Consider the following 12640-nt stretch of genomic DNA (forward strand, 5'->3'; position numbering starts at 1 on the left):
TTCATCAAAAGTATATCTAGTTTTGTGAGCGATATAAACAACATCAAATATGAAATCAAATTTTAAATAAGCTTATGTTCTTCTCATATATGTTATGATGGTATGATACTAAACCCCTAACGGGAAGGATTGTGCCTGATGTTCATATGATGAAATCATAATCTTTCAGTCAGTTTAATTGAAGTCTGGAGCTGGCATGTCAGTTAACTGCTAGTAGGATGTTGTTATATATGTATAATTGTCATTTTGTTTATTTATTTTTTTTTTTTTTGGTTACATCTTCTGACATCAGACTCGGACGTCTCTTGAACTGAATTTTAATGTGCGTATTGTTATGCGTTTACTTTTCTACATTGGCTAGAGGAATAGGGGGAGGGTTGAGATCTCACAAACATGTTTAACCCCGCCGCATTTTTGCGCCTGTCCCAAGTCAGGAGCCTCTGGCCTTTGTTAGTCTTGTATTATTTTAATTTTAGTTTCTTGTGTACAATTTGGAAATTAGTATGGCGTTCATTATCACTGAACTAGTATATACTTGTTTAGGGGCCAGTTGAAGGACGCCTCCGGGTGCGGGAATTTCTCGCTACATTGAAGACCTGTTGGTGACCTTCTGCTGTTGTTTTTTTCTATGGTCGGGTTGTTGTCTCTTTGTCACATTCCCCATTTCCATTCTCAATTTTATTAATAATTTGACAGGTGCAACCAAACTTTTAAACAAAAGATTTTTATCTGTTATAGAATTTATTGTAACGATTACCATAAAAAAAACGAAAGAAAGAAAGAAAGGAAACGGAAAGAGGTCTCTTTTGACGACGGTCATATTAGTATACAGTTCATATTCATTTGTAGGTAAATACCGATTTGATATGTCAATAGAAGCCAAACTTAAACGAATACGTACTGACAAGCAAGAAATATCAGATATAAAAGGTAATTGTACATGTATATATAGGTATTTATTAAAAATGCCCATGCTGGTTCGACTTCAGAATAACTATACTTGGTTCCTGCATACTTTAAGTGATATTTGATAATGAGAATTTCTTACACGAAAAGGAATAGAATCATTTCAAATAATTTAGTCTGAAACATGTTATGCGTTTCTTTCTTTGTTTAAATATCTAAATTGAACCTTATTTATATTTGACTCCAATATCTAGAGGTGTATTTAAATCGTTATTAAGTTGAGAGTTATCTATAGATATCAGAAGATGTGGTATGGGTGCAAATGAGACAACTCTTCATTCAAGTCCCAATATGTAACAAGAAGAAACATTATAGGTCTTCAACACAGAGTCCTGTCTCACATAGTTAGCTATGAAGGCCCCAAAATATGACCAGTGTTAAACCATTCAAACGGGAACACCAACGGTATAATCTATATAAAAACAAGAACTATCTTTATAAATGATATCCGACGTATTTAAATTTGAGTATATGTTTTAAACAATCATTTCGATAACCTTCAGAAGCACAAAGATACCATTTAAATAACGTTTTCTCTGTTTGTGTTCAGTATTCTCGGTCCTCGTATCTTTCTGTTTACATTCACCAAAACCCCGCGGAAATCTCACATGCGTAGGTGCGTTCTAAAAGTCATGTACGTTCGTACAACAAAGTTTACATTAAAAATTATATAATTGTCCCGAATAAACAGCGGTCATGGATGCAAAGAGCTATTGGAGAAACAATTATTTTAATAAAAATATAAATCTTTGTAAGATCTAGTCAAATATTTATAGTTTTTCACTTGCTTTCCATCACGATATAATTAACGAGACGTTTTTTCAAACACAACCAAATCACCCACCATGACAGCATTTTGTCCAATCACAGAAAGGAGTTTCGAGCATGCTTATTCTGTTGCCATAGTTAATCGTCCTTAAGTTCAAAGGGCACAAACCGAAACTATACCGACTACGTCGGAAAACCGATGAACACTTACGAATCACAACTTACAGCAAACGACATATACTAAACATAAGATTCCTGGTGCAAACAAATTTAGCCAGTTTAAATGTTTTAATAGGTAACAACCTTCATCCTTATCAAAAACAATTGTGTAACATCACATCATAGAAAGACACACTATAATATATCAATTGAAATGTGGTTCAACTCAATTATTAACAATATTAACAGAAGTGAACATATACATAGATTAGACCGTTGGTTTTCCAGTTAGAATGGTTTTACACTAGTAATTTTGGGGCTCTTTATAGCATGTTGTTCGGTGTGAGTCAATGCTCCGTGTTGAAGGCCGTACATTGACCTATACTGGTTTGCTCTTTTTAAATTGTTATTTGGATGGAGAGTTGTCTCATTGGCACTCCCACCACATCTTCCTATATCTATATACAGAACGAATAAATTTGATCCATGACATAATGTAAATATCTACTATGTAGTTTTCAATTTGTTGCAGACCCTTCCTTCAACATTAGAAAAAGAGGGTGTTTCTTTCAGGAAGAAGAAGTTTTTTTAAAAAGGAGGAGATATTCGATTAATCAAATTTTGAAACGCCAATTAGTTGAGGCAATTGAAACGGCCTCCGAAACTTCAAAGACTAAAATTGATGACAATCGCCAGGCAAACGGTAAATAAAATAATTTTACTCTTTGTAACTGTATTCTGTTTTATTCATTCACCTACAATAAAAACAAACTCTTGACACAATTACAATTAAGTAAAAGATCTCAGCTTTTTCGGATTTTTGTTACTTCTTAAAACGGTATAGTTAAGAAAGGCAGATGATACTGAAAGCGGCAATTAAAAACCACCAGACTAATTAATTAAACAGAAACACAATGAGCGATAAGAAAAACCACGAAATGACAACACCGTTGTAGATTTCAAAAAAGAGCAGGCTAATGCCGTTCCTAGGCAACATTTGCATCCGCAAAGTAGAAAGGGATTAATAGGCGATGCAATAACATGTTTCACAAACCACTACAAATAAATATGTTTAAGCTAACATGTGTTTATTCACAATATTTGCTTTGGTTATTTTTGCGTACTTTATGTATTACTTTTCACGTAGCTAAAAGATTACATACTAAAGAAACTAGTCTGCAATCATGCTGAAAAATCAATGAAAGAAGACTCTTTTTGCGTGATATATTTTTTTTAAATGCATTATAAAATAAGTGAATAATATATACATTATACTGTGAAAAGGGCTTATGTATCAAAACGACCTGTTTTAATAACTTGGACTGTTAACTGATATAAAAAATCATATTGACAAAACACCTTGTATTTATTACCGATATGGGCTTTGTACAGCTTACTAGCGCCTTATTATTTCTTAAGTGATCAAACATCCAGCATCTTCTCGTTTCTATGACGCAACAGATGATAAAGGAGAACTTTCATTAGTCATAACCATCATTCCTTCCTCTTTACTCTGGTTGTGGCATCAGTCAATATGACTTTTCTCCTACTTTGTACTTGCAATGAGCCACAAAACTGCTACATATATTGATAATGATATGTGTATTTTTTCTGACTCTGATAGGTTTCGTGTTGTATAGTTTTACATTTTTTGTGTAGTGCTTTATTGACTATTGCATGTACTTACTTTTTAGTCGAGTTGACTTTTTGTAATTATGTTGTCTTTTTTCAATAATCCTCTTGGTTATATTCTGTTCATATTTACTAATGACCAATATATTGAATGCAATAACCGTTTTTAATGGTTCATAAATAAATTAGTTATATGCATCGACTGTTAACGTTGTGACTATTAATTCCTTAATGTTAAAAAGCAGCAATTTTTTTGAGAGAGAATCTCTATCCTCTTTGTTTAGATAATAATAGAAACTAGAAACACAATACCAGATTATAATATATCTTTTGGTATTCTTATTGAGGTCTTTGATTGTTGTATGTCACATATATACTTCATTATATGTAGTTAAATAAATTAAACAATGTTATCAAATACAGTTGTAGAAACAGTAATGTGTCTTCTGAATGCTGGAGCGGACGTTAACATTATAACAGAAAATGGAAAATCACCTTTGTACTTACTTTTATCAAAACACCCATGGAAAATAGTGCAAAAACTTTTTCCACTCATTATCGAAAAGGGAGCTGATCCAAATCTAGGTCATTATCCACCTTTGGAAATTGCTACACTACTACGACGAGTTTCGCATGTGAAATCCTTGTTAAAGCATGGTGCTAAAGTTGACATCACCAATAGAAGAAACGAAACTGCACTAATATGCGCTACGCGCATGTGCTACCTCGAAAAGAAAGGTACCTGCTGTAAAAACTATATCACGTTAAAATGTCTCGTAATTGTTATTAAAATTTGAAAGACTGTTGCTATGACTTCTACTTTGTCAAAACAATAAAATATCATTTAAGTCTATATTTTACTCAAATAAACATATTTCGATAATGTGTTCTTGTTTTGCACGCTACGTTTTTATAGCTAGTGTTTAGGATTCTTGTACTACTAATTAAATTAAATTTGTTGCAAATGCAATTCACCTAAATAAAAATAAAGTAATCTCAAGTTTTCATGGTGTTAGGCAAACACAGAAATAATAATAAATAAATAAAAGATACAATATTTATAGAGCGCATTATTTAATAACAACAAAAACTCTAATAGCTTCACATTTAAAAATAATTAAAATACAAAAATACATAAAACATAACCTACAAAGCACTAACTTAAAAGAACCAAACAATCATAAAAAAAAATGAAATAAAAAATGAAAATAAAAAATGAAAAAAATAATGACAGAATACGATTGCAGATTGTTATGTTAAGATTTACCCAAGAAAAGATCAATTCGAAATTAAAATTCACTAATGTATGAAAGTGTAAATTCATCTGTTCAGATTTATTTTCTTCAGAAAAACTTATACAAACAATCGAGATACTATTACAAGCAGGAGCATCAGTTAACGTTAAAGATGAACAAGGAAACACTCCATTGATAATATCCATTCGTAATGGTTGTTTTCAAGAAGGAGACAATTTGGACACAGAAGTGAACAAAACAGTATCTTTGTTACTCAAAAACGGAGCAGACCCCAATACACAAGATAATGGAAAAGACTCAGCTTTGATTTTAGCAGTTGAAAATATGTTGCCATCAGTAGTAAGAACGCTCTTGAAATATGGTGCAAATGTTGATCATATAGGAGAACATTGTGGATCAATATTACAAAGATGTTTACACACAAAAAGTATGCGATTTAAAATTTTCCTTATTATTTCCATAAAGTGCTTAAATTTTTATTTTTGCAAATATGTATATAACATATGAATCACTGATATCATTCTTAAAATTCGGAGAAAATTTATTAATTGATTCCAATTTTTTCCACAAATTCACTTTAAAAGGCCAGTGTATCTGAATTAAAAAAAAAAAGATGATCTGGTTTGATTGCCAATAAGACAACTCTCCACGAGAAACTAAATGAGATAGAAATTAACAACTATAAATCATCGTATGACCTTCAACAATGAGCAAAGCATATACCACATAGTCATATATTACTGTTGACACAAATTTAAAAAAGAAGATGTGGTATGATTTACAATAAGACAACTGTCAACAAGAGACCAAATGAGAGATGAAATTAAGAACTACAAGTCACTGTATGGCCTTCAACAACGAGCAAATTACGCATACGAAAGGCCCCGAAATGACAAAGTAAACCAATTCGATCGAGAAAAACTAAGGGCCTAATGTGCATACAAAATAATCAACGAAAAACAAATATGTAAATCAGCAACAAACCTAATCTAGGGGTGGTGGGTTTACATGTAAGCTGGCGTCTTACCCTTCCCTTTACATGAGACTGGAGCGTAAGTCTTGTTTTTTTTTTAAATATGCTGGTTTGCAATATATTTTGTTTAAATAGTTTTAAGTGAAAACAGTAAATATAGCATTTCACAACATAAATATGCGGACATTACAACAAAAAAAGTATTACTTCTGTCACAAAAAAAATACTCTTGCTCCCTTTATATAGTTTTCGTCTTTTAATAGTATATTTAGCTACATTTAAACTGTATCTTTTAACCCAATACATAATTAACATTACAGATACACCGGATTCTAATTTCGAAATGTTGAGCATATTACTCAATCATAAAACTTATGGAGAACAGATCAACGTTTTCTTCCCTCAATTTTGGAATTATGTAGAAAACTTGACGACACGGGATGAACTGAAGGAGTCCTGGGGCTATAGACGCAACAAACATATTGGCTTTGGGTGGAACAGAAGTATTCCAGACACAAAGAAAGTTGACAAAAAACTTATTGGAAAGATTTCAACAATGGTTTTATCGAATTCATATGTCGATCCAAATTTTACCAAAGGTCAACAAAATTCACCACTCATCTACTTTTGTAAGATTGAATGTTCAGATGCTGTCAAACAATTAATCCATTATGGAGCAGATGTGACCCATATTGGAGAAAAGGGGGAAACTGACTTACATCATATCATGGAGATAAGTGGTAATATACTTATAAAACTGCGTTAAAACAATGAAGAATTTGTCAAAGAGACAACAACCTGACCAAAGAGAAAAAACAGTCGAAGGCCACTAATTGGTCTTCAACACAACGTGAACATCTCACATCCGGAGACGGGCTTCAGCTAGCCCTTAAACAAACGTGTGTACTAGTTCTGTGAAAATGGACGTCATACTTAACTCAAAAACTATCACTGAACTAAAAATTTAAAAAAAAAACATACCAAAAATAGAGGCTTCTGACTTGGGACAGGCGTAAAAAATTGTCTGGGTTAAACGTGTTTTGTGATATCTCAACCCTTCCCCTATACATCTTACCAATGTAGAATACCCAAACACACAGCAATGCGCACGTACAACTCACTTTAAAATAAGTCGAGTTAATAAGGAATATCAAAAAGGTATAAGATAAACAAAATCATATCAGAAAAAAACACAGTTTAAAAACTTTACGAAAAGGTAGCACATCAAAAACTGTGCACAATCAAGTTATGTCATCACTATGAAAATGACACAATGATTTGCTGTTGCTTTATGGAATTGCCTTTGTTTCTTATCTTATTACATATACAAATAAAAGTATTTGTGATACATGTATGTATGTTAATTCGACAGATGTAGTGATTCAAAAGTAAACAAAAATGTCATTTAACGGTCAACATGCATATAGGATTTTCCATAACAAATGTCATGAGATAAGTCCTTGGGAAGTACTAGATAATGCTTATTATAAAAGAACAGTCATCAGCACTATTATAAACCAATCAAAATGTATGAAGATCAAGCAAGTATCAATGATGGACTAGGTTTGTTATTGTCATGGCCCCGCAACGGAGTTGTCGGTGCCATATAGTTTTACCCTTGTCCGTAATTCCGTAATTCCGTAGTTCTATTAGTTCCGTTATTCCGAAATTCCTTCATTCCGTCATTCCGCAACAAACCATTATACGGGGTTTTTTTCTAAACGCCTTCAGATATTGGGATGATGTTAGGTATGTGGGTTAACCACGACGAGTTACAGATCAAGTTTAAGTTTCTTTCCGCTCCACTTATTTTTGCCGAAATTACGGGCTTTGGGCTTTGATAATTTGTTGAAAATTACAGTTATACGGACTTTTTTCTAAACACTTTCAGTTATTGGGATGATTTTTGATATGCGAGTTAACCACGATGAGTTACAGATCAAGTTTAAGTTTTTTCCGCTCCACTAATTTTTGCCGAAATTTCGGGCTTTTATACTTTGATAAATTGTTGAAAATCACAGTTATACGGACTTTTTTCTAAACGCTTTCAGATATTAGGATGATGTTTGGCATGTGAGATCAAAATTAGTTACAGATCAAGTTCAAGTTTTGTTCCGCTCCACTTATTTTCGCCGAAATTACGGGCTATGGACTTTGATAAATTGTTGAAAATCACAGTTATACGGACATTTTTACTAAACACTTTCAGATATTGTTATGATTTTTGGCATGTGAGATCAAGATGAGTTACAGATCAAGTTTAAGTTTCGTTCCGCTCGGCTAATTTTTGCTGAAATTTCGGGCTTTTATACTTTGATAAATTTTTGAAAACCTCAGTTATACGGACTTTTTTCTAAATGCTTTAAGTTTCGTCCCACTCCGCTAATTTTTGCCAAAATTAAGGGTTTACAAATTTGAAAATTGTTGAAAATCACAGTTATATGGACATTTTTCTATACGCCTCCAGATTTTGAGCCAATTTTTGAAATGTGAGACTACCATCATGATTGTGAGCACATACATGTGTTATTGAAATTGCAGACTTCTCAACTTTTTGAGACGGGACTATTCGTGTCGCTTTCGTGGCACATCTAGATTACTTTAGATATGCACAAAACTAAGTTTCCAAAACGATTTGTTTTATAAGTTAAAGTATATAAGTTAATTAAATTGTACTTTTTAAAATGCTGTCACTTTTCTCCACACAGAAATCATGTCATTGAATGAATGAGTTTAACTTCTAAACAATATGATGTGCTGGTGGAATGCTAAATGAGAGTCTTCTTGGACCATACATTGTTATGGATATAAGTGTTCAATCTATATCGTATGTCTGTTTTTGTTACTGAGTGTATTCTACAGAGAAGTATACTCTCCATTTAAAATACAAAAGGCAACATTTCACTTTGGCTGACCTATCTAGTGGCTGTTAATATTCATGTACACAATGAAATACTTAGTCTGAAAATAACGGGTATACTGTGATAACAATATCATAGTCTGTATGTGTTTGATCCAATTCAGGAGCTTGTTATTCGGCGGTTTACGTTTGCTGCTGCTTAAAATATTTGTTTCTTATTTATTCTTTTGTACATACATTAGGCAGTAAGTTTTCTCGTTTCAATTGTTTTATATTTGTCATTAGAGAGCTTTCTATAGCTGATTATAAAGTAGGGAACTTGATCATTGTCGAATGCCGTACAGTGACATATATTGTTAATAATTTCTGTGTTAGTTTATCTCTTGTGGACAGTTGTTTCATTGGCAATCATATCGCATCTTTTTTATACACATTTTTCCACTTTAAAACAGAAAATTGATATATCACATGTAAAACGATTGTTTGCTTTTCTTTTTTAAAGATCCAGTTACAGCCGTAGCAATGCTGGATTGCATATACAGTGAACCTGCAAATCATCTTTTAAAAAATGCAACAGGGCACACCACTTTGAACGCAACAATCAAGTCCATGGATGAACTGTTCGAAGGGCCACATTGGTTTAATAGACACCGACTGACACATTTATATAAGAACGAAAGAATGAAGTTTATAGCTTTGAGACGTTTAATGGTTCGACTTCTGGAAGCAGGAGCAAATACTGACACTGATAAATTGAATGAATCTTTAATTAATTGTTCGTATGTCGGAGACTTTGATGGAATGAAATCACTTATATCACATGGAGCAGATATGAATTTTCGAGATAAATCTGGAAGTTCAATACTTCATTTATGTTGGTCATATGGTAAGCCTTTCGTTTCCTTTCTGTCGAACACTATCATTTGATAGGTTTTATTCTTAACAAAAATGCTAACGAAAAATATAATTTGGATGAATGTCAGAAAAGTAAGACAAATATTCTATAATCTACTAGGTGAATAGTTATAAAAGGTACTTATACTAGACTTATGATTTAATACGCCAAACGTACATTTCGTCTTCAAAGAGGTAATCGGTGAAATCGCAAACCGACGAATAATGACGAACGAACGTTAACGGGATCAGTGATTTTCATATTGGGTAAAGCTCATTAAAATCGAATAATCGACTAAAATACCCCTTGACACCTCACAAAGTTTCCTTTATTAGAAAACAATGATCAACTATGAGCTTTCAAGTGTAAGGATGGATATATACGACTATGCATTTTTAACTTGTATACCGGAAGTGCCTATGTACGGATTAAAACGAAATAAATGTATACCTGTGGTGATCACCTTCTACACTTTTTCCACGTGGAATGATAGCATGATTTAATCACGGGGACAGTCTTTTAAATACCACGGTGCATGTGTATGATAGAAAAACGTATCGAAGATATTGAATATATATTTGTTCAAAATAAAAAATTTAATAAGTAGGGACCGACCACTTCACTTGAAGGATTTTTATGCGGCGCGACAAATTATTTTTTTTTCAAATTAACATCACTTTTTGTGGTAATTATCCAAGATAAGATTTTTTTTTTCCTTATTTTTACCCGGCCAGATTAACTGTTTTCTCAAATTCAGAATCAAATATATTATTTCCGAAAGAAACTTGCCCCGCCCCCTCTTCGTGTTAAATGGACTGTCCCTAACAAGAAATTTGCAACAACTAATAAAAAAGAATCATTATTATGTTTCATTAAATTGTTATAATTGAAATTTGTTTTCTCTTTTCTGCAGAACTTAAATATGTGATAAATAGATTATAACATGTCTTTTCCATATTGGCTTGGTACACGCAAGATAATTTATTATGTATCATTTTACTGTATAATAGAATTTGGAGGCCAGGTTTTTTTTAGATGGAAGCCAGCATATTTATTACTATTTTTTTTCCTGGCCAATATATTTATTTACTAATCTGCCAGCTCCCATCCTAGATTCAAAGGGTCGTCCCCTGACCCCTATTTAGTATGCGATATTGCTGGTATTATTTCAGATATTTGGTCCGGGAAAAAAGAATAGTACACCAAAAAAGAATTTGGAACTTAATACGCTGGAATTATCAAATTATATGAGTATATCTTATTTTGTTATTCGTCGTTTATTCTGCGAAAGAACACATAGTATATATAAAGTTTTCTGTTAAGTATTCGGTATTCGGTTTTTTTTTTTCTTTTTTCCCTAGGTACAAAGAGTACAAGGAATCCTCCCTTTTTTGTTATTTAGCTCATTCTAAACAATGATTCGGATTAATACAAATTTTCAGTTAATTCTTTCTTAAGGTTTGCATGTATGGACCCAAGGAGGGGTCACTTTCCATAATATTATATATACAGACGTACCACTAGAATTTGTCATTTTTCAACTTGTCAAATACATGACTATATATGAAATTTAAACCTTATATGACTAGGCCGATAATTTCAGGCCTAATATATGACTGACGAAAATTATCAGGCAAATCTATGATTGAGGCAGAAACTTTGAACTAAGGGACCAGCCATTTAAATTGAAAATTGGGCTGGGGGAATGGCATGTTCAAGGAAGGGTATGTCCAATTTTCTAGTCAGAAATTATTTTTGTCTTTTCCATTTCTAGCCATTTTTATTTGTTCAGTCTTTCACCAGAAAATGCTCCGGACTGACGACGACATACAAAATGAAAAGAAATAAAACAGACAGTAAGCGTATTATATCAATCAATAAAAAAAGCACTTATAATCAAAGCGAGATAATTATGAACACTTAGGCATCCTAACTTAAATTAATGATCCCGCTTCATGTCATACGGCAAAGTAGGTGATACGTCCGTGATTCGTACGTGATTCGTGATCTCACCGGTTACCTCTCATAAGACTCATCAGTGACGCTTATACCAGAGTCACATTTTGGCGTATAGACCGGCGTGCACCAGACGTACAGAGAAAATTGGCAAAGTTGGTATATGTTAGTTGCACACCAGAGGAACGCTAAGGAATAGTTGCATAAATTTGAAGAACGTCGAAATGCAAAGGTATACGGTTGGTGAACGCTATAACTCCAGGAAATTTTTATGCAGCATCCAGCTCAAGCGTTTGTCTAGTTTATACCTATACGCTACACGCACGTAAAACATACGCTACAAGTGCGTTGATAACGCTACAGAAAAGTATGAGACACATTTAGGGCACGTTGTTAGGCTTCAAGATCGGTCGACTTAACTAAAACGTATGCGGGTGTGTTTGTTACAAACAACAAACACCCCGTTATAAAACGTCCAAGACACCCCGAAACACGGATCCCAGATACGACCGGGACGGGTCTCAAATGCTTTCAAGAGGCTACTCGTACGCCCAATACACAATTAAAACTCGTTGTAAACACGATACAGATATGATTGACAGGTTAAATGCATCTAAAATTACAAGCGTATTGGCAGCGTACATGATTTTTTTACCACGCCAGGGGTACGTCGGAGCTATACGCTGATGTCTGACGCCGGTATTAGATCAAAATGATTAGAAAGCTAAAAAAATACAAAGATGAAAAGCATTGAGAACCCAAAATTCCAAAATGTGTTACAAAATACGGCTAAGGTAAAAACGACTCAGTATAGATACGAGAATTACAATTGTGTACGGCAGACAAAAGTCTCATAAACGACATTCAAAACAACTATGTTAAAAGGCCAGAATAAATAAAAAAACGAGTATTCAGACACACAAATACAATTAGAAACAAAATGACGCATTGAAGACATAATGCTATTATTTCTTTTGATAATTATCAACGGTACCAGGATTATAATTTAGTACGCCAGACGCGCATTTTGTCTTCATAAGACTTACCAGTGACGCTCATATCAAAATAGTTATAAAACCAAACAAGTATCTAAGTACAAAGTTAAAGAGCATTAAGGATCCCAAAAAGTTGTGCCAAATACGCACTTGATTAGGAGGGTGTAAAAACCCGGAACA

The 12640-nt window shown here is 33.1% G+C and overlaps 1 protein-coding gene across 1 annotated transcript in view; it reads left to right on the plus strand.

Annotated features, from left to right (window-relative positions):
* The window catches only part of LOC143082407 (uncharacterized), a 69970-nt gene that overhangs the window by 30702 nt on the left and 26628 nt on the right, over positions 1-12640 (plus strand). Inside the window, exons 9-13 of the mRNA XM_076258058.1 lie at positions 850-930; positions 2426-2596; positions 3949-4263; positions 4873-5208; positions 9117-9500. Of these exons, the coding sequence (XP_076114173.1) occupies positions 850-930; positions 2426-2596; positions 3949-4263; positions 4873-5208; positions 9117-9500 (1287 nt within the window). The remainder of the gene's footprint in view (positions 1-849; positions 931-2425; positions 2597-3948; positions 4264-4872; positions 5209-9116; positions 9501-12640) is intronic.

The sequence above is a fragment of the Mytilus galloprovincialis genome, chromosome 7 (genome assembly GCF_965363235.1).
Source record: "Mytilus galloprovincialis chromosome 7, xbMytGall1.hap1.1, whole genome shotgun sequence".
Taxonomy (NCBI): Eukaryota; Metazoa; Mollusca; class Bivalvia; order Mytilida; family Mytilidae; genus Mytilus; species Mytilus galloprovincialis.